The sequence below is a fragment of the Gallus gallus genome, chromosome 12 (genome assembly GCF_016699485.2).
Source record: "Gallus gallus isolate bGalGal1 chromosome 12, bGalGal1.mat.broiler.GRCg7b, whole genome shotgun sequence".
Classification (NCBI taxonomy): Eukaryota; Metazoa; Chordata; class Aves; order Galliformes; family Phasianidae; genus Gallus; species Gallus gallus.
In genome coordinates, this window is record NC_052543.1 from 20,031,913 (window position 1) to 20,054,872 (window position 22,960).

Genomic DNA, 22,960 nt, shown 5'->3' on the forward strand with positions numbered 1-22,960 from the left:
CCTCCCTGATCCTGGGGCTTTAAACTGCTAAGAAAAACAAAGCAAACAGTAGCAGGTGGACATGCCTGAAAACAAAACAGGGTGTCCTTGGGCCTCAGATGAGTGGCACACCTCCTCTGTGCTCTCCCAGCCATACCAGAGAGGCTGTAAGCTGCAGCGGCCTTAGCTTGAGCTCAGCCTGGCCCTCCGGCCCTTGTCCTGCATTTCCTGTAAACAGAGAACACTTCCTCCCCAGAGATGACCTGGCAATGAACTGTTGATGGCTGACGCTCAGCTGCACCGCGCCCAATTCCCCACCATGCCAAAAGATACAATGGGGCGGCTGATAATACATAATAGGTTATTAAAAGCAGCTCTGCCCTTTATAGACTTCTCTGAACACATTATTTACATTGCATGTCAGCCATCACAGAGTTCTTACTTTCATTAAATCATTAGTTTCACAGGCACAGAACTTTTCTGTCCTACAGCACCAGCAGAAGTTCTCCTTCTGTATCAGTGCAGCTCTTGGTATGCTTTCCTTTTTCTTGTTTCCCTTGCTCTGTTGTTCCCTAGCACCCTTGTTGTTCACCATCTCTGATCACCTTTTGCTAGGCTGAATCCTTGCAATGGTCTGAAACCTGAACTGAGAGAGGTGGAGTGAAGCCTGGAGTGCTTGGCAGTGATAGTGGTCTCCTTTTTTTTGCTTTGAAGTTCTTCCTTCCCAGACAGTGCAGGCCATATGTCTGCATGATGTTGAAACATTCCCCTCTGCACATCTATCTAGGGACAGAAGAAAACAAGGAAAATGTCCACTAATTATCAAGACAGGTTTCAAGGCATCTAATTAATGAGCCTCTAGTCACAGCATAGGTGGCCTCAGACAATGAAACTGCTGAGCACTTTTGCTCTATTCTGCTGTACTACCTTTGCGACAGTTTGAACTTGGATTTACTGATGTAAAATTGGGAGAATTTAGTGGAATCACTTTATATTTGTGATCTTTGAGAAGAATGACACCCTCTGATTTCACTTTGATTCCTCTGTAAGATTCATTCTTCTCACAAGCCATTGGCACAGTAGGCCAACCATGTAGAAAGAACTGCATTGATAAAGGAGAAGATATTCTGTCAAAAGTGACCTTCAAATAGGCAGTCACCTTAGGAGTATGAGAACTATACCTCTTAGGAGAGATCGCTAACTGGAAAGTGAGGCTGAAACCCCTGCTGTACTACAAATTTGTTTTTATCTTCTATGCCATTAGCACGCTATGACATGCTTCTTCTCAATGTTTTGGTTGTCATTGGTATAAAGTGGTTAACCCCAGAGCAGTGTCATGTTTAAAATACAGGTAAGACTGAAGAGTTTGGACACTGCAGATCCTTACCAGCATTTAAATGAGATCTGTTCTACCTCTCTCAAGGCACAGTTTCTGTTCCTGCTGTTGACTACAAACTAAAAAGGATTATGCTATTGTAGGCTTGTCCTTATGTCAGAGAGGGCCAAGTACACCCAGGATCATGCGTTTTCAGCACAGGGAAATGATTACATTCCTGCAGCCAAGGATAGATATAGATACCTATGTGGAACCATTTAACAGTCATGTTTGCTAGTGTTGCTGCTTTTCGGACTGAGGGAGGCTTCTTGAATTCTAGACCCTCAATAGCTGTTAGCCAGGCAGCTGGCTTGATTTCTGTACAAAGAAAGACACATGCTGAAGAAGAACAGCAACAATTCAGGCAGTGCTACTTGCCCCAAAAAATTGCAATTTACCAAAAGAAGTGCAGATAAACACTTCAGAAATTTTTACATAAATCATTTTGTGGGAGTTTTTCAAATAGTTCTGAGCAGAACAAAGACATGTCTGTAGCACACCGTGGGCTTTCCTGGAGATGCTCAGTGTTTGTGGACTGTCAGGTCTGACATAAAGCTCTGCTGTCTTACAAGAACAATACAGACCTTTAATGTTTTAAATAGGTAAGAATCTGAGTCCAGATCTGTTTGGTCAGGGCACAACATGGCTATTGGCTACATTAAGAGTATCTCTACAAGTCCTGTATGTTCCTTGGCATCTTTAGGTTTGTACAGCACCGCAGCTGCTCTGTAATTTCACACATACAGTCCTGAAACTCAGAATACTGCTTGGGCTGTGCTATTGATCCTGGAATCTAATCTGGACGGAGATGTGAGTAGAAGTTAATTATGCAGGTGTGATCATTACAGCAGGGAATGGATCCAACTCATCATAATTCTTCCAGAAAATCCAGCCTGGCATAATTATTAAGTGGTAATAGAATTGAAAATTCAAAGGCAGACACCAGTTTGAGAACAGCATTGGAATGCAAACACTGAATTGAACTTGAATCAAACATCATTTGCTGCTGCCAGAATTTTTAATGATCTTCTTATTAATAGAAATCTGAATTCTTGGCACCCAATTCCAAGAGACAGCAGAACTGGCAGGAGACAGAGGGCTTGGTTTTGGGGTGGGAAATATTCTTTGATTTTTTAAACTGTAGTTGTGTCAGGAAAAAACTTAAAATTAGCATTCCTAAAGCCATTTAGATAACAGAGAAAACAATACCTCCAGGGAACGTAGTGACAGTTTTCAGTTTTCCTTTTCTTTCAGAAGAACAGATTTTATTCCCAAATGAAGTAGCTGTAACACACCACTAATTCTTCATAATGTCTAAATCTGATATCAGAGTTACAAAATACATGAACTTCTTGAAAGTTCTGCCTTGCTTAGACACAAAACTACAAGAACCTCATATGATAATGAGGGCAAGTAAGAGAATCATCTCTAAGCACTGTTCTAGCATCACTGATTTCAATTTCATTTATACGTGAAGTGGAAGTTGGTTATGTATAGGGGAAACTGGAATTTCAAAAGTCGTATAGGAAACTGTAGGAAACCTGTGATTTGCAATTATCATTTCCAAAGCAGAGCTGAAGTTTGTAACGTGCAGTTTCAAGGCATTCCTTCCAAAGCAGTAACAACATAACTTCTTCAGATATAAGAGTGCCTAGGTGTGCAGTGTGAGTGCCTTTAGTAGCAGCTGGCAAATGGCTTTCAGTGTTTTAATATTACTCAGAAAACAGACCAGTGTGGAATATGAAGTACAGCCTTCTGCCCTTGGGGGGCAAGAAGAAACAGCCAGCAATAAACGCAGCATCAGAACTGTCATCTCAGGAAACTTGTGTAATGGTGTGGCCAGAAGCCATGGCCCAGCTATGACAACTTGAAGCAGGAATATAAAAGACGAGCTGGCACTCATCAAGGGATTTTCTGCTGCTTAACCTTGATTGTATCTGAGTAATAATGTTTCTGTTACAGAATTTAGGATTTGTTCCATATTTATTGTTTCAGTTTTCAGGGGAAAAACTCTTTCTCTTTTTATGTGAGTACTGCAGGTATCTGACAGTATATGTTTAACATGGAGAGTAAGGCTGTGCCTCCATTACCATTTTTCCAGCAAAGCTAGTGTGTATGGCCTAGGTCCTGAACCTAAACCTAGCCTAGCACGAGGAAAGCAGATAAGTTTTGCTAGCTTAGCTGTCTGAATTGTGTCAAACAAGTTCCTGAACCAGTGTGGAGGAGGACATGGAAAAGGTCAGAGAAGAGCATCGGACTACGCAGTAGTAAAATAAATCAGCTTAAAATGTGTTAGCACTCATTTTGCATTTCAGTGTGGACTGCACAAGGCCATAGTGTGATAGGCTGTACACATGCATTATTGGCTTATCTCTGTGGTGCATTCTGCAACCATTTTGTGCTCTTTTTATGCTCTGAGAATTTCCCAACTTTTCATCATGGTTCCACTCTCTGAAGTCCCCAGCCCACCCCACAGATTTCATGGTTCAAGTAATGCCACGTTTATCCACACAAAAAGTTCATTTGATACCTTGTAAAACAGCACTATGCTTTGGTATTGTTTTTCTTTATATGTTGATGCTTTTTGGTGTTATCCCATTCACCTAGCTTTTCATCTAAGACTCTTCATTTTACACAAACTCTGAAAGTCAAACGCTCCAAACTGCTTAAGAGCATAAAGTGGTGGTAAAAAAGGTATTTTATCTGTTGTGTGTAGAATGGTAAACTGCGATTATTCCAGTATCTGAGATTTTAGTTGAGTTTGTGGAGGACATTCGGGAACTTCTAGAACACTGAAAATTATTTTTGAGCCTCAGAAAACTGAAGATACAGTATTTCAGATGTTCAAGAATGATGCATAACTGTGTGCATTTTTTGTTACCTTGAGACCGAAACCTGTAGGTTGTGAGAAACTCAGTCCTAACTTCCAGTGATGACTCATTCAAGGTGATCTGGGATGAAAACCCAACCTAGTCAAAATATGGATTGGGTTTTCTAAGTCTTAGGCTACAGTATATAGGAGTCTTTCTTAAACTTCTGTCAGAACCGAGAAGTTGGTCACATAAAACACTTCGGTGAATTTTCCTCTTGTGGAATACATGCCAGCTTGCTATTTTTCCAAGTGCTAGTCTGAATTGTCAGGGCAGACAACTGTTAAATAGCTGTTCAGATCCTCAGAGGCAGAAGCCAACAAAACATAACTATGTCCCTGAAATTAACATCTGGCACAGTTCTATTTTCTTATCCAGATTCCACTTATGTGGTCACTTTTCTGACTACAACACATTTACCAATGGTTTTCTGACTTCTGGATCCAGTTAGCATATGATGCCATATTTCTTGAAAAGAAACTGTCTGGTGACAATACACGTATCATAGATTGGGGACTAGTGGTACGTTCCTGATTATTCTGTCTTTGTTTATTTTAGGCAGCATAACCTAGTCACTAAAAGTTGGAACCAGAGTCCTTATGTTCTAAATCTGGAGAGTTTTTGATAGCAGATCTCTCAAAACCTGAGCTGAAAACTGAGCTGCCTGTTGCTCTCAGACTAGCATGTTCCTGTCCTGTTATTTGGTTACGGGACGGGAAAACACTGAACAATGCAATCACCTTTCCTACATCATCATGATGGGGCTTCTTAGTGCTGGTGCTGCAAGCATCAGTGACCCAAGCAATGTGAGGAATGCTCCCTAGGGCCCAGTCTCTCGGGTTTTAATGTTCCTGAGCTCCTGCAAACAAGGTCCATAAATATCTCCCTATCAGAAAGGCAGAAATGTTTGGTTGCCTTTCCTGTCAGTTTACAGAGAGACTGGAGAACACATGGAAGGAACTGATACCATTACGAAAACTCTTATCTTCATGCTTGTCCTTCCAGAAGGGATTCCCTTTGGACTTGAAAGCACACATTCAACTCAAGACACAAGCTACTCTGCAGTCGTAACAGGAAAACAAACAGAGCTCATGGAATTCTAAACTAATCAAGATCTTATATCTGGCATTTCTTTCCTGCGATCTGGGATAAACATCGAGTGAATAAAACTTTCTTATGTTTCAGAGACAAACCCAGTCATTAACACAGAATATTTCCAGGAGAGAAACAGTTTAACTAATATGCAGGAATGAATGAAAGTGCTCAGTGGCTCTACTCTGCCTCCTAAGACATTAGTTTCAGTTCCCAGAATAAAATGAGAGCTGGCTGTAATTTTGCTTGGCTAGGCTTTTTGGTTTTTGTTTTTGTGTTTGTTGTTTTTTTTTTAACTTTGCAAATTAAACAATCAAAAAATTTTTGGAAACTACAGGATACTGAAGGAGTTTTTGTTTTTTTTTTCTTAGAGCTACTATCAAATGTCAAGGTAAACTGACATTAAAATACACATTTTCCTTTTTGTTGTCTCACTATATGTCACTCTCACTGTAGCTCTTTTCCCTGAGTGTGCTCACTGTGATGTGTTTTTATGTCACTGCCACTCTCTGGATTTTTTTAAGCCTGAAAGTACAAAGGCAGAATGTTTAAAGGATAGATTCTGAGATGCTCAGTTCAAGCTCTTATATTCCTTATCTATTTAAGGACCAGAAGATGTGACTTCAAGGATATATTGTACTGCATGCAGTCCACTGTGTCTGAAGGCACGATATCCTAAGGAGAAGAGCTCTCTGAGCTCTTCTAGCCAGAACTAAGACCATAATCCAATACCTGAAACATAAGAGTTTCTCAGTGAGAAACTTTGATCAGAGGCACTGGAATAAGTACATCTGCCTAAACAGCCCAAAAAGGAGATGCAATGGCTTAATATCTGAGGTTTTTAACCCAATTTACTAAATATACTCAAGACACAAGGACAAACTGCTAGCAGACTCACAAGATATTTCATTTGAGACAGGTGAAAATGGCTGGCTAGAGACTGCTGAACACATAACTGAGAAACTATCATTTGTCTTGCTACATCAGTACTTAGCTTTATTTCCTTTGGGAAAAAAAAAAAAAGAAAAAAAGTACAAGTCTGAGAACATCCCTGTGATACTGATAAGCAAAAGATAAGTTGGTGTAGCATGAGTCTGACAGACCAACATAAGGTGTTCATGGATGATAGGTCTCCTTACTCAGGCCTTTGAAGGATATCAGCTAATTAATCCAGTTAATTAATTAAGTGAAAGGGTCCCCTTAAAAGCTCTTTAACAGGGATCCTGGGAAAACAGACAGTGCCTCTTAAATATGTTCTTGCATCCATTAACTCAAACTGGTACATTCTGGTGCTATTAGTTGTTGTAATGTCACTGAACAGCCAATCCTAAGGCGGCTTTTATGTTAGCCTCCTTTGAGTCTGTAAAAGCAGAGTTCTTGCAGGAGAATTAAAAATGCACAGTGCATCATAAATAACTGTTGAACGGCACAGCAAACCATAAGCTACTAGATTAGATTTGTAACAACAACAACAACTATTGCATTTTTAATGCTATAGAACTCTTCATCATTAACCAGTGGATTCCACAAAGGCTGCAGAATTGTAATGTGCAGCCTCTCATTAAGTAAATCTCAGTCTGACTCAAGGAGGGGGCAGGAGGGGAGAAATGCATGCACAAAACAAACACTGACAATAAGAGACCCGACCATTTCAAACAAGACTATGTTCTGTCAATCACCAGTCTTGCTACCTTGTCTTCAGTACATGCTTTTTCTGTGTGGTGCTAGGAGCTCTTATATGACTTCTTTGACTTGTAAGCATCATCCAGTACAAATACGCTGTATGCAGCAGGTTCAGTCTCCCTCTCATGGAACACCACTGGAAATAAATTTCTGTCTATGTAACAAAACCAAAGAAGATGAAGAGGTGTTCCCAGGCTTATATTCCCTCAAGACGTGAAGAAGTCCACAGATATACATACTCCTTCTCTGCACTGGAATTTGATTTAAAAAAAAATAGCCAGGAAAATGAAATCAAATTGCTAATAAAATCATCATCTACTTAGGCTTGGGACCCTTTCCTGAGAGGTATGTGGGACTGTGACTCCTCATCAACAAAGCTGAGGCTGTATCCAGTATGTTGTGAATGAGCAGTGGCAGCCTTCTGAGGCTATGCTGTGACACATCCTGGGAGCAGGATGGTGAGATGCAATGCAGAGTGGTGCTGGGGTAGCATGCTGGTTTCCTGTCCCCCAACACCTGCATCCCCAACATAAACCAAGACAAACAGCTCCATGGATGACAGGAAACAAGAGAGGGGCCATGCTGCCACTGTAAGCTTGACACCTAAGCTGGACATGTATTAAAACTTCTCCCTCTTCACTAACAATATAATATTACCAGTACTGTCCAGAGACACTTTTCAAAGGTGCTTGTATGAAAAGCTCTGCCACCAAAAAACTTTCTGTTTTTGCTCTTTGAAAGACAATTCTCCACCCCTCCAAAACCTGACAATACAAGGTGAAGCGTGCCTTGTGCCCAGATGGAGCACTAAGGGGTTATCTCCTGCAGACTGTTCACTGTCTCTGAGCAGATGGAAATCCTGCATTAGCTGCTATCACCTTCTAATTCCCTGTGGTAATTCAGACAATTCTAAGGTAAACAGAAATAAAAACATGACTCATGTCAGAGCTGGCTGTGGCTATTGTCAAGAATTTCAATAGACTGTACACAGCTAGAAGTCAGGGTATAGCACTGGGAGTCCTTGTCCTGCAGTCAATTTAAAAAACTTCCAGGTTTATGCTGCACAGTGTGACAATAGATAAAAGCTGCTGAGATTTTGTTTTCCATCATGTTCATGAGATCACAAGTGAAGATGTCTCTCTTTTAGGCTCAGTTCCTGTTCCCTCTTCTCTCTGTTTGAGCAGCAGCAATTCTCCCATTATGGGACTTACTCCCATCTCCAAACTTCCATGCTTAAGGAACGTCTGTGGGGCCTTTGGAGCCTTGCGGGTTCTTTGCATGTTCTGCATTAGCTTCCCTGGCTGTATTTTGTAAGAATGTGGGCTCCAGCACATCTTGAAATTCATAGTAATACAAGATCCAGAGTACAGCACAAGTTCCACACTGAAGTAAAGAAAAGCTATATATAGGTTTATGTATATATGTGTTTAAATCTACTACACACCATCTTGCCTTTTAAGCAAAAAAAAATTAAGCAGTCTTCTCATCTGTCATCTTCTGTAAGCCTCCCATGCCCTTTTCCCCAGCCAAGCGCACAGTGGAGGTTCTTGGATTATTATAATCTTTTATAGTACTCTCACATTCTGTTACCTAAAACATAATAAAAGATTTGTTCCGGGCCATTCATCAAAAGTGTAGCAACTCCATCAGTTACCAGCAGATGCTAAACATTAGTATTCTGCAGGTGAATGCACCAAGCAGATGATCATAGGCTCAAGTCACGTGTATTACAAGAGTTTAGTCCAACACACTTGTACTCCCAAGTGGCTGAAATAATCCTCAGGATATGAGAAGGCTGGAGTTCAAAGTTACTGTTACCCCTATGTGGCTGTGATAGTGCTGTGTTTGAAAGGTAATCATATTAGAATGAATCAACTGAGAGATATTTTAGGGAGGACTGCTTTAACAAGAAATAAAACATACATGCCCATTCATCATGTATGAATGTGTAAATGTGTTCATGTACAGGTACTTGTATGATTTCTTTTGCCCTTAAGAGAGTAGACCATACACTATATCTCCAAGTATATTATACCACTGCATGTGTGTTATGCATTTGCTTTTCAACAATTTTTTTGTTGTTCAAAACATCCTGACAAATACAGCAAACAGTAGTTATCCCATCAGCAATATATATACATTGCTGTCTGCCTGCTGCTCCTCCTCTTCACCCCTGTTATCTTGATAAAGGTGTTTTTCAGAAGAACCTAGCCTTCATTTCTTTCGTGACAGAAAAAATTGCTCGCACAACAAGCAGCAGCCTGAAAAACTATGTTCATGCCTTGACCTTGAGACTTCCTGAACCAGTTTGGATTGGCTCTCTCCTTGAAACAACAGGCTTCCAGAGGAAGTTCATAAATGGACCCAAGTCACAGCAATTTACGTAGTTTTAATATTTTTAACTTGATTCCACAAGAACTACCCAAAATGGGCGGTGTTTCATGAACACAAAGAACTGGCCAGTTTTTCCAAGACAAAACATCAGTGAGCTGGGCTCAGTGCAAACCTTTAAATGAGTGTGACTAATGGGTTGTCAGACCCTGCTAAGGCAGCTTCTGTCAGGCACCGCTGTGTGGATGTGGCGGTGTGCTGTGAAGCTGCTCTGTACTCCACGTTCCAGTGCCAGCACCACTGGCGTTCCCAGCACTGGAGGCAACCCACATCTCCAAAGAGCCAAACCACAGGTCTGCATCCCAAACTCCCCACCTTCAGGCACATTTACTCCTCCCTTCCTCCAATTCTTGCCTCACAAATAGACAAAGTGCAGTACATTGCTCTTGACTTTCAAACAGTCTGCAAGACTCTGATTTAGATGTTTTAAAGACAGTTCTTTCACTCCTCAAGTCTGAAATATCTTTAAAGATCTCCATCTTCTTCATGCATGCTAACAAAATGTGACTTCATTGAAGACATTGCTTTTCGTTCATTTGCTTTGTACCTTGTTTTCTACCTGTTATCATGAACTTAATGGAAAATACCATTCTTATTTACATCTCTGCACTCTGATGATTATATGCTATAATCTGACAATAGGAACATAATGGCGGAATATTAACTCAACAGTCTTGAGCGCGTTACCCCTATGTAACTATGAAAAGAAGTAGTTTTGAAACCTTTTCTTAATTGCAAATACTCTAATGGCATGGGGATGAGAGACTGTTATTAATGCTAGCAATGCATATGATTTTAGACAGAGTTATTTAATTTGTTCAGAAATCTGCAGCTCTATCAAACGTCCATAGTGACAAGTTTTAAGGCAACTTATAAAATTAATTGTATAGCCTAACTTTTTCATGGTTTGGGATTTTCTGGTCTACACTTAACTGATGCACCTTGAAAGATGAATTATCTATATAAAAATAAATTCACACCTATATTGTTGCTTTGAAGAATAAAATGAAGCAAGACCCCTTCAGGCAAATAAGCACTTTTTTTCCATCCTGTTAAGCAGTCAGAAGCATTTCTTACTAAAGAACAAAGCATGATTCACCCCCCATCCTCCCACACCCAAGAAAGCCACAGAAAGTAGATTAATTGGACAAAGCAGATATTTTAAAATGTTCTTTGGCTTACAGTTACAAACCATAGGATCTAGACCTACTGGTCTTCCTGGCATGCATTTACAAGGTATAGAGTTAATTTGATGTCTATTTTTTCCTCTGATAAAGGTTTATTTTGTTCTTTTCCGATATTGCTTTTCAACATTTTCTGTGAGGAATATGAGGCAAGCAACATGGTAAGGGACACCTTGCTTCTTTGGCCAAGACTAGCAGGTCTTACATAATAATTTATTACAGTACCTTTCCGTTTCCTGGTCCGTGGTTTGCTGCTTGTTCTCAAAGCCAGTGAAGCTGCTCATATCCACATAGCCATCATTCTCATTAGCAGCAGACAAGGCCCTGCTGGGATCTTCAAAAAACTCAGTGAAAGTTCCTGCTCTGGTGGATCTTCGAGGAGGAATTTGTATATTTTCATAGTCAGAGCTCATAGCTGGAATGTTCTCATACTCAGAAGTGTCGGCATTGGGAAAAGAAATTGATCTAGGTTTTGTTAATGGGAGAGGCATGAAAGGAGGTCTGGACCGGTCCTCAAAGGATTCCACCCGTGACACGCTCCTGCTGAAGGATTTGGGCGTTCCTTTTCTCTTACCATCTTTATAGAAAAAAACAGTTGAGGGAGACTCGGATGCACGGAGCTTCCCCACATGTGACTTCAGTTGAGGTGAGCTACTCAGAGTCCTGTCCAGCTCCATCAGCCTTGGAGGCCCATGATAACTGGACTCTGATGAGGACCTTGAAGAGGAAACATTAACATCCACGTGGATTTTATTTTCAGTTTTCTTCTTGAATTTTAGAGTGAGGAATCTCTTAAAGGAAGATTTCTTTTTCTTGGAATACTTATCAGGTGACTCATTCTCTATCAAAAGCGAAGGGGAACTTTTAGTGATTGGCTTTTTGGTGATGTAGGCAAGTTCAAAAGGAGGTGGTATATCAACAACTGAAGATGGAGTAGATACAGCACCTGATGAAAGATTTCCCTGGGAAAAGATATGTGAGGAACCATTGACACAAGGCAAAGATAAGTTGTCTTCTGTCTTTTTCATTCTAATATCACTGAGTACACAGCCATCACCCTCTTTGTAAATGGAGATAGGTATCTCTCTCCCTTCAACAGAATAAGACCGAGGATATAAAATAAAGTGTCTTGGCTTGGATGGTAATGCCTTGTTGTCTTCCAATGTTTTGCCTTCCACTGAAAATGAACTATTGCTTAAGTCTTCAGTCCCAGAACTGTTGCAGGAAGGTGGTAAATCAGTTTCAGGACCACCTTCTTCTGGAACTGTTTCTGGCACGTAGCCTGGCATTCTCCCAGAGAGTGACCGTGTTCTAGTGACAATGCTTTTACGATCAATGAGCAGTAAGTTGCTTTCACCATCCATGTCTAATTCATCCCTTTTACTATGGTCAGCTCCTGAATCAGTCTGCCCTTTGTGAGTGAATTCATTTTCTGCAGGAAGTACATAAGGGTCATCTAGGGAATCACTGCCAGTTTCTCTTCTCTCTGATTCTTCAGGCACAATGACTACTTCAGGGAGTGCTAGTTTTTCATGCAAGACGTTTTTGGTCCTATGTTTTACATTCATTTTACCATGCTTACAGACTTCTATCTCTTCTTTACATGGGACTAGTTGAGTTGGACTTAAGTCACTTTTGCTGAGACTGTCTGTTTCTACCTTATTGCCTTCAAGTTGCAACTCATCTGACTTAGACATTTCTGCAATGCTTTCATTGTGTTCTTCAGCAGACATATCTTCTAGCTTTGTCTCCATCCCCGGACCACTAGGGAGGGTATCAGAGATCTGACCATCTTCTTCTGGACAGGTCTCTTCTGTTTGCCGATTTGTGGGTACTTCCTCACCATCGTCATTCTCAGAAGGAGCAATTTGACACCCATCATTGATACTCTCTGCATTCACAGTTTCTTCCTCTCTTTTTCCAGAGTCTTTGCTTGCTTCACAGGCTACCTCTGATGTCTCCTCACCTCTCAGGTCAGTGATCTGGCAGTCATCACTGACATTTCCTGTGTTTGTATTATTGTGCTTGTCTGTGTCTGCTTCCTCCTCTTCAGCTGCTGCTTGATGAGTGGAATCTCCCAGACCATTTTCAGCATTGGGTTCCCCTTCAGGCAATTCTAAGCACCAAACTGTTTTCTCACTGGCTTCATTGGGCAGCATGTCAGGACTTGTACAGTCATCATTTTCTAACTCATCTTGCATGTTCAAATCAAGCTCTGCATACACACTGTGATCACCATCATGTGCTGGACATCTATCTCCCTTTCCTAAAATCTCAGACAGTTCCTCCTCCTTCTCCTCCCCTGACTTCTCCAAACTTGGGATTAATTCAGCTGCAGTTAGTGGTGTTAGAATGATATCTCCACAGACATCACCCTCATCTCTATTCAAAATGTTATCACCATCAGTCTTACTATCATCACTGTCCTTAACCAGTTTTAGATTGTTAGAAGTTTCCTCCTTGCTTCTGGTTTCACTACAATCACCTGCAACATCCTTGTCTTCATCTACATTCTTAGATACATCATTATTCCCACCAGTGGCATCAGACAACTCTTCACAAAATGCTTCAGATTGGCCACGGTCTCTGGTTGATGATACACTGTCTGGTTTTATCGGTTCAGCAATATCTGAAAAGTTATGGTGCTTGATTTCCTGACTGTCAGCACTCTCATGATTAGGAATGTTATCTTCTTCCTTCTCTGCCTCTTCTGGAATTTCCAAGACTTCATTCACTGCAAAGGAATCTAGGCTCTGATCATGCTTGTGTTCCAAGTCATTGCAGTCTTTATTGGTCAGCTGAGTTTCAGGAAGTACAATGTATTCATCATCTGCCTCAGCTTCTGGGCACTCAGCACTGCATTGATTTCCATCACACAACTCTCCATCAAGACAGAGAAGTTTACAATTTGAGCATTTATTTAAATTATTGTTGGTATTAACACTGGATCTGCTCTCTGTGTCAGCAGAGAGTTTTGGCTTGGGAGCAATAGGTGGTTTGGGACCCCTAGACATAGAATTTGGGTTATGAAGAATATCAGACCTTGGCAGCGAAGGAGAAAATTTGGAGATGGCTACTGGAGAAAGATGACCAATAATTTTTGGTTTCGGTGCTAGTGGTGGCTTTGTGAGTTCTGGAGAAAAGAGAGAAAAGTCATATTAGTCATCCTGGTTTCTTATTAAAGCCACCAGAGCATATTCTACAGTAGACTTTTATCTTCTGCCAGTTACTTCTAAAGTGCAATAAGTCCAGCTAATAAAATACGTGTCTCTGAAAAGAGAACTCTGCAGCAGAGCGTATGCACTGTGTTTCCATGTGGCACTGTAGCTATTCCAGGGAAAATGGTTTAAGGTCATAACTGAAATGAAACAAAAGCATAGCTGCGAAGAAAAAGGTGCACAATTGCAGAGCCTAAGATATTATGCAGAGCCATGCTACCCACAAGATGGGTAACATGGATACCTTCCTGTGCAACCTGCTCTAGGAAACTTATTTTAGCAGAGGAGTTGGACTAGATGATCTCTAGAGGTCCATTCCAACCCCTACGACTTTGTGATTCTGTGAAGACTGACAATAAGCTCGCTTTCCCTCACTGTTTTTGAGACAACTTAAAAGTCGTATATGGACACTGTACTCACAATACATTTTATATACTACAGGTATTTCCAGCTGCCTTGATCCTGAAATTAATATTCTTTACATAACTAAATGAAATGCTGAAAAGGTGCATGAATAGGCAACAATAAGAATTCTCAATTATGAGATTTTAGATGAGTTGAAATATGCAGTGTAAAGAAGCCAAAATACCAAATGATTACAAATGCTGATAAAGAGAAGGGTTCTACTCTTGCTAATGTGTTCTAGTCATCAGTAGGTAATTACATGAATAATCAATCAGAAATCTCTAATTAAAAAAAAAAAAAAAAATTAACACATTGGTGGAGAAAGGGAAGATCTCCATTGTAAGGAAAAGCACAGGACAGGACAATTTGCCATGAGAGGGACAGGAACAATTCTTTGAGCAAAATCTTCATGTCCTATACACAGGGAATAAGGGGGCAGGATCTCAACTCAAGAGATACCATCTGGGATATGACCCATGTGAATGTTTGATTAGATCTTGGGAGATACAATAGACCTTTTTTTTTTTTCCTTGATCTTTCTAAACTTGCTGAAATTATCTTCCAATACTCACAACAATGCTCACAGTTTGGCATTCTTGTTTACTCTTAAAACAGTCTTTCTAGAATTACGAGATACAACAGGGACTTCACTTAAGTTAAAACTGAGCTAATGATCTCAGAGTAGCCCAGAAGGAACAAAAACTCTGCTTTCATCAGGCACCTTATCGCATAAACTGTTAGAATTATTCTGCATATGGGGATGTATCTGATCTAGGTTCATCTGTGCCATACACAAACGCAGAACTAATAGTATCACTACTACTAAACATACCATACGAATTATGAAGGTGGTTAACTAATGGTATCTAGAAGATTAGATACAGAAAATAATACAATTTGTAATTTATTTTGACTAGTAGCGCATTTCAGGTGCATGCCAGTCTTGTATACAAACATTTACTTTCTAGATAAAGCACAACATGTTGTCCTTTTTAAGTATGCTGTTTTTTCTACAAGGTAAATAAAACTAGCGTTGGTGGTTGAACCTGCAACCAGCTTCATCAGGCATCTCTTCACATTCGCTCTTGGCTGGGAACTCTCCCACTGAGGGGAAAGATCTCCAGGAATGAAGTAAGAGATGGGGGAGAACATCAGTGTATGGCTGGAGGAAGGTCATTCAGCACTCCACAATGTACTTAACAGGAGTAAGTTTAAAAGATATTGGCTAGCTAAACTGCACTGAAAGTACAGGCACTGAATGCTAAACAACTGAGGAATCTGATTTTGTTATGCACTTGTTGAGTATACAAAAAAAAAAAAGCAATTTTTTTCACAGCATAAGAGAAAATGATTTTACAGCATACTGTGTACTCATTAAATATACCTTGGTTTTAGAGATGCTGCAAGAGTTACAGAAGTTACAGAGAGTTTTTGAAGACTGCTAAGGTATCTGGTATGTAGGAGTTAGGTAAAATGGCAGAGCAAGATGTCTTTGCTGAAATTTGCTGAAGCATTTGTATTTTCCATTGTCCAGTATATGCTAAGAACCTTTGACACAGAACAAGCAACATGCAGGCTGTGCTGAGCACAAAAGGAGGTAGCTGTGCTTTTGTTATTTCCACCTTCACCTTCAACAGCCTATTCGGCTTGTTGTGAACATCTATGACCTGTGTGCTGATCAATCAGTTTAGACTCTAGAAATAGATGTCATCATAGTTTTAACCTGGAAAGGAATAGCTTTACACTATCAATTAACTCCTGGGAATAGCCAAGCCAATTTTTCTAGTTCCAGACAGTGATTACACCAGTAGCTCTGTATGGACTTTCAGAAACCATCCTTTTTAGTACAAGATCCCTTCAGGAATGCAGGCACCCTAAAAAGCCCTTGTGTTCTGCAGACCCTCGACAAGCAGCGGATGGCCTGATGTTTCTCCTTTGCTTCTCTAGCAGCAGCCAACCAGCAGACTGTGACATAGGATTAAAAATTAAAAAAAAAAATAAATAGGTGAACAGATTCACAAATGAGACTTCTAGCATCTCTGCTGCTCAAAGCTGTGAGTCCTGGACACATCAGTGCGTGAGTTGACCTGCAGAGATAGGAGGTATGTGGCCTTATTGGCTTTGAATAACATGGTCCATGCACAGAAGAGGAAATGGAAGCCTTAAAGCAATTTGTGGGAAAGACGGGAGAAAGAACTGCATGTTCACCAGTCTGCAGTACAGTTGCCTGTATTCTTGTTTCACAGTATCCACTGCTGCTTTGAGCTTCAGGGCATCTGTCTCACTGAAATCACAGAACGAGAAGCTAACTGTTCTCTCCAGATCATTTCAGAAATGTGATGTGCCAAGCACATAACTGTAACTAAAGTACCATTGCTGTTGTTGCACCATAATTAAAACTGCAGTAATTCAAATCTGCAGAGTAATGAAAAATGTTACCAGTTACAAACAGGAAGTAAATAGGGTGACTTGATTATCTTGTAAGCCTGTCTCCCCAGCCAAGTCTGCATATGGCCTTTTTAAGTCAGTTGCTGCAGTGACTGAACATCCTAAACTAATTTTCTGGTAATAAACGGATGGTAGCATGAGATTTTACCAGCTATAGCAGAGTTCACCAGAAATCAGCACTAGAACCTTTAACACCCTAATGAGGCATTTCTTAGGACTAACTCTGAAGACGAAACAAGGCTTTAACAATATTATAACATTTTCTTCAGTGTCTGGCTTTTTCCAGTAATGTCTGTCTAAAAGTAGTACACAGATATACCTACTTTGTTCCTAGGATGTGACAGGACTGAAACAGTCTGCTCCTTCTCATCTTTGTTCTTATTACTGTCTGTACTGAAAGACTGTGCACTGAGAAAAAGACTGGCTTGTGGAGAATGCCTGGATATTTCAAGCTTTGGCTCATAAACCAACTTGACATAAAACAATGCAATGAACTCAGTTTCTCTATGCAAAATAACCATGAGCACATCCTCTTTATATATCTATATATATCCATATATCTATATATATTGCTTAGATTCAGTTACCCAGTTTCCCTCCAGTGGTAAATTTTTGGCAGAATCAAGTAATCTTGAATTTTTCCACCTGCTACCTTCAGTAACATTGCAAAGGCAATAGAAGTTATGGTAATGGACCCTGTTCAAAGTGTAACGGTGGGCACTGTGGTGTCCTCTTTTCCTCTGTGCCAACTATTGGCCCCTTCGGATTTCTTTGACACTTTTTCCTAGCTGCTCAATGTGTTGACCTTGCCTTTCATGGAGGCTTCTTAAACAATTTTGCGCTTATGGGTGTGTGTGTGTGTATTCAAGAGTTTATTTAAAACACCTGTATAACAATTACAGAAAAGAAAAACAAATCTGTCAAGCACAACAGATCTCTGTGCACTGTTTATCACAATGATTTGCTCTGATTCAATTTCTGCTTCCTTTGGTGCCTGAAGCATTTAAGAGGATCTGGCTGTAACTTCTAAATGGGCAAAAAAACAACACTGCACCATAAGGAACGTGTACGCTAACAAATAACTGTGCATGTTTATTTTAGGATGCATTTTATACTGGAGGGAGACACACCCACCTTGTGCTTACAAGGAAACTCTTGGGGAATAGGAATTTCTTTAGCCTGCTCCTCCCCTTATTGTTCAATGCTTCCTTGTACTGACAAGGATGGCTTCCTCTCCTTCAGGCAAACTTGCATTCCAGCTTGGTTTTGTTCCTGACATGGCCCAAATAAAACTACTCTACTCTCCACTCCTGTCCCTCTTCACATTTGAGTTTCTAAGCAGTGAATGTGGCAGTTCTCCTGGAATAGTAACCAACCCATACAGCCTTCACTGTTCAAATGATTATTTGAAACAACAGACATTCTGAGGTGGAATACTGCCTAAAATACTACAACTACCCACTCTCAGATGTAAGCTAGATTTAGGAATTAGCCTAGAATTTAATTTAGGCTTATAGGGGACTGTATGTACCTACACCCCTACCCCATTAAGCAGCTGGTTTGAGGTGAAGACTTAAAAGACTAAGATTTCACAGTTGCAGGAACTTCTGCAGATTTATCCCAGGCCTGTGGTCTTGGACAGTGGCCCAAGAAATGGGCTCCATAATTTAGATATACCAGATCAAGCTTTGAATGGCATCACAATTCAGTTCAGGCATCTCTTATGCTGCCAGAAGTAGCTTTTTCCAACAAACAAACAAGACCTATGCTTTCTTCACTCCTTCATCATTGATTCAGTTTCAATTTATGTCAAAATTGGAGAGATGTTGAGAAAAGAGAGCAGAAGTGTGTTTGGATGAAAGTGACCATGAAGATGGACCATGCTGCAGTAGTGGCATGAGACAGCACCAAAACTAGAGTTCCAGTGGAAGCCAGTGCACATGAGTCCCGATTCTCATGCTCCTGCCCCGAGGAGCTTTCTTAGGCATGGAAAGTGCCTAAGAAACAAGAGGTAGATGAAGCATATCCAGACAATTCAATCAGAAAGTCTAATTTGGTGCTATAATTTCATTCAGTTATATCAGAATAAAGGTTAAAATTGTCTTCCAGAAAGCTTTAGTCTGAAAAGAGTAAGAAATTGAATATTACATACCTTTCTATCCTCCTTATCTTATTCCCATAATGAATAGGAGATTTTTAAAATAAAGCCCTTATTTCCCCATTAGTGCTTTCTGACTCCTATCTCCAGCTTCTATCTCCAGCATTTATTGTTGTTTCCTCCACTGAGTTAAAGACTCTTCTATTATTCAGTATTTCTCTAGGGAAAATATATAGTTTCCTATAGCCATGTGTCTGAACAATTTTCTTTCTGGTAAATTGAACGGATGAACTCATTAAATCTTCACAATTGGACGGTTTCTCTTTTCATTGAGTCTTTTGGTTTTGTTTTGTTTTGTTTTGTTTTTAACATTTTCAAATTTTCCAGCGGCCCCTATAAAATACACAGTGCAGACCTGTGGGAAGAATTCCAGAGTGGGGACAGATGATGCTACCTACATATTTCAGTACTTTCTTAGACTCAGTTCTCACTGTTCTCTGTTCGCTTATAGATGTATGAGGTTGACTTGCTTGTCCATTATGACTTCTCAACTGCTCCCAAGGCTATTGTTTTCCCTGTTCGTTGTCACTAAACTGATAGCTTTATAATATACATTAAGTGTAATTTGTTTGAATGGATCCAAGTTAATGATCTTGATCTGTTTATACAACTGCTCTGCCTACATTGTTAATTACCCTTTACCAACCTTTGCATCATAAACTTCGTCATCTGATACTCTTCTATTTCCTTTCCTACCATGGAAATGTTGAACAGTATCAGCCAATTCCTGCATTTTACATGCCACCATTTGATTATGATACAGAGATAAGTACTGCAGAGATTCACAACTGCCAGTCATTCTTCAGTCAAAATAACCCAGACTGTATTCTTATTATCAAAATGCTTCTCTCTAAAATCTGAACATGCTACTAAAAATATTATGCAGGCATCAATGTCTGTCTTTGCATCAATTCAGTTGCCTTTATCAAATCTGTAACTTCTTCCAAAGATGAGGATCAAATTCCTCACTAGAAGTCCCACTACTGAGGAAATGAGAATATGCAAACCTAAGAGTAGCAGTAAATACATGAATTCATTTACATGTCACCTGCCGAAGCACGGTTATAGACATAAAAAATGGTTTGGATTGGAAAAGATACAAGTTCTTTCATGGCAGCACTTCTTTGTGCACCAGACAACAGTATGAAACAACAAAGAAAGAACCTAGCCTATTATCAGCTGCCATCATATTCATTCTCTCACATCAGAGAATGGCATTAGTAAGAGCTCATACTATGTACAAAAGCCACATGCACCACGCACTACACAAATTGAGGAGATAAAAGGAAACAAACCAACTGCTCTGTACAGCCATAGGCAGAAGTTTCCATACATCAGCTACCAAAACAGCACCATATTCTTGCAAAGCAAGACAGAGAAGAAATTATTTACCTGTGTCTATTTCAGTTTGACTAATGCATGCTTTTATGTATTCACCACAGTCCCTACTCCGTAGAGAAGGAATTGTTCTGAGAATAAATTAATCAAAATAACATATGGAGTTTCAATGTAAGTGAAACTGACAGCTCTTCTTTGCAGACAAAGAGCTGGCTTTGGACCTGGGCAGAACACGGGCACGAACCACCACAGTAATTCTGCCAGAACTATAAGCCAAGCCAAGCATAGTCTCTCTTTCATTTCCATATGGGAAGCTTTATGTTCCAACCTATAATTACAATTCTGCCAGCTGTTTGAATTAGACAGCGAGGATGTGTTTAAACTGCTGATGTTGATAAGCCACTTTAATGTCACTCTGAATTTAGTAAAGAACCCAGTATAAGCTGTGCAATCTGCCTCAGTATCTTGGAGATGAAATAGATGAGATAGCATGATTTAAAAGGAAAGTATAATCCCTTTGAGGGGTCCAAATCATAAAACACCAGTGTTGTCACTGGTAGAACCCCAGGATGTACTGTAAATAACTGATATTTCACTGCAAAAATATTTCTCTTTGTTTTATAGCATGTGAATCCATCATTTATTTCACACAGTCAGAGGAAAATAAAAGGTTTAAAATGACAACAGTTACATAAGAAATGAAAACAGTTGCAAGGGAGTCACTTGAAATGGAAAACATATTTAGACTCAAATTTTCTAACAAGGGAGGAGTGCAAGTCTCCCTTTCAAATAGGACCTCAGTCTACATTTAGGCACCAGCTCTCACTTTGACTTGAGCTGAACAGTTTAGTCTTTTGAGCATTGGGACTTCAGGCACTTCAGATCTTACATCCCATTCAAAGCCAGCAGGTCAAGGGCTCCTAAATGCCTCAGTCATTTATGAAATTGGGATCTCAGCTTCTTCATAGTTCTGGTACTTTTGCAAAATGTCTGTGTTTCATCAATGTTTATCAGTGTACATCCTTCAAATTTGTGATCAAAAGCCCTCTGTACACAGCAAGGTTTCACTAGTGTGGAGTCAGACTCATGGTCAGTAACAACCACCCCATGGGAATTTTGTCTCCTTACAAATCCTAACTGAAATACTAACAACTGGCCTGTCAGAACACATTCTGAAGAGATAAAACGCTGTACTATACAGTTATTGGAATCCATCCTCTATGATTAGATCAATACATTATGACTCTGAGATGTCAGGTCAATAGTTTACACTTTTTTTCATACTATATAGCTTTATTACAGCCATCTGTAAATATAATACAGTAGCATAACATCACACAGAGAAACTACTGGGGAAAGGGAAAAAGATAAAGACAATACAATCAGAAAAGGATGAATTTCAGCACCAAATATCTCAATCCTGCAAATTCACAAATTCTCCAGCATTTTCACTGTCTCTAAGTAGACTGTACAAGCAAGTCTTAGTTAGGATCTGAGTGCTGTCTATGAAAAACCCCATGTGTATGACAATTACATTTTGATTGTGATACTAATATATTTCTTTTTAGTGTAACTGTAAACATTAGTGATGTTTCCAATTGGCTGTCATTTGACAATATAAAGCTCATACTACAGCAGACAGCTTATATTCATTTGTTTTACATACTGCTTCCCGAGAACAGAAGTAGTTACATTTTTTCTACAGGTACATATAGCAGCTTTTCTTATATCAATTTCAGTAGCAGCTGAAAGAATATCTAGCCTGCTTGTGTCTCTGAACAATTTGAAGTCAAACATCTAAACCTTCTTCCTTTGGGCAGCACCTATTCAGCACCTAGGAAACAAATTGGTACCGAGAGCCTGGAAGGTTCTGTCTGCAACAAGGCTGTGAGATGGTGAGATGGGGGTCTGTCTCTTGTCGCTTACCACAGATTTCCTGTGACCTTGCTGGACTGCTTCATCTTTCTTTTCATATCAGTTTTACATCTGCGAGGATAATCCATGCCTCCCTTCCTGTTTTCAGTTCGCCTTTATTTCAACTTCTGCGAGATCAAAGCTGCCTTATATGCCTTCACATATGACTCTGCTTACTGGTGCTCTGTGTTACTAAAATGCAGAGCTCACCAGCACTGGTCCCTGAGTTATGCCAGTTAATAAACACTTCAGATTCAGTAGGAAGTTCTGCTTTGCACTGATGGGAGAGACATTCCTTGCATTGTGTGAATGTACAAAACAAAGGCTGAGAAGGGATATGAACACTCTCTATAAATACAACCTGGAGGTAAACACCAGAGGAGGAAAAGAACTATTTTAAGGAAAGGGACAATGTAATCCCAAGAATAAATGGCCGTGAATCTGGTTAGGAAACTAGAAGGACTGGGCAGAGTAAGAGGTTCTCAGCTTCCTGAAGGACTAGCAGGAAAGCTACCTCAAATGATTTAAGATATAATTTGATGCAATGATAAAAGTAGTAATGTGACCTTGTGATCTGTAACAATTGATATTGCTTTTAGTAGTGAAGGTAATAACATTCAGCCCTATGCTCCAAAGAAAGAAAACTGCTAATAAAATTTCAGTTTACGACTGAACAGTCTGATATTGCTTACACTGCACACCCACTGAGATCAGACAAGATGAGAGCCGCTTTTTTTAATATAACAAAGAGATGGAGAAAGAGCGGTTGGAGCATCACAGCTAAAACAATTTTGGCTGGCTTGCTTAACTCTCAAATGAGTTCACCTTCCTGGGATGGACTGAGTTCAGTCCAAACAGGATCAGGAAACAGAACAGAAATGTCACCACCTTTTGGACAGGAGAGT

General features: G+C 39.9%; 1 protein-coding gene across 3 annotated transcripts in view; it reads right to left on the reverse strand.

The window, feature by feature from the left end:
- Positions 1–22,960, reverse strand: part of FGD5 (FYVE, RhoGEF and PH domain containing 5) — an 89,660-nt gene that overhangs the window by 64,546 nt on the left and 2,154 nt on the right. For 2 of the 3 annotated variants that reach the window (XM_040646755.2, XM_004944732.5), the window contains exon 2: positions 10,800–13,707. In XM_040646755.2, coding sequence (XP_040502689.1) covers positions 10,800–13,588 — 2,789 coding nt within the window. In that variant the 5' untranslated portion in view covers positions 13,589–13,707. Of the gene's footprint in view, positions 1–10,799; positions 13,708–22,067; positions 22,257–22,960 lie in introns of those variants that run through there. The other variant, XM_046900214.1, reaches the window with a different exon arrangement.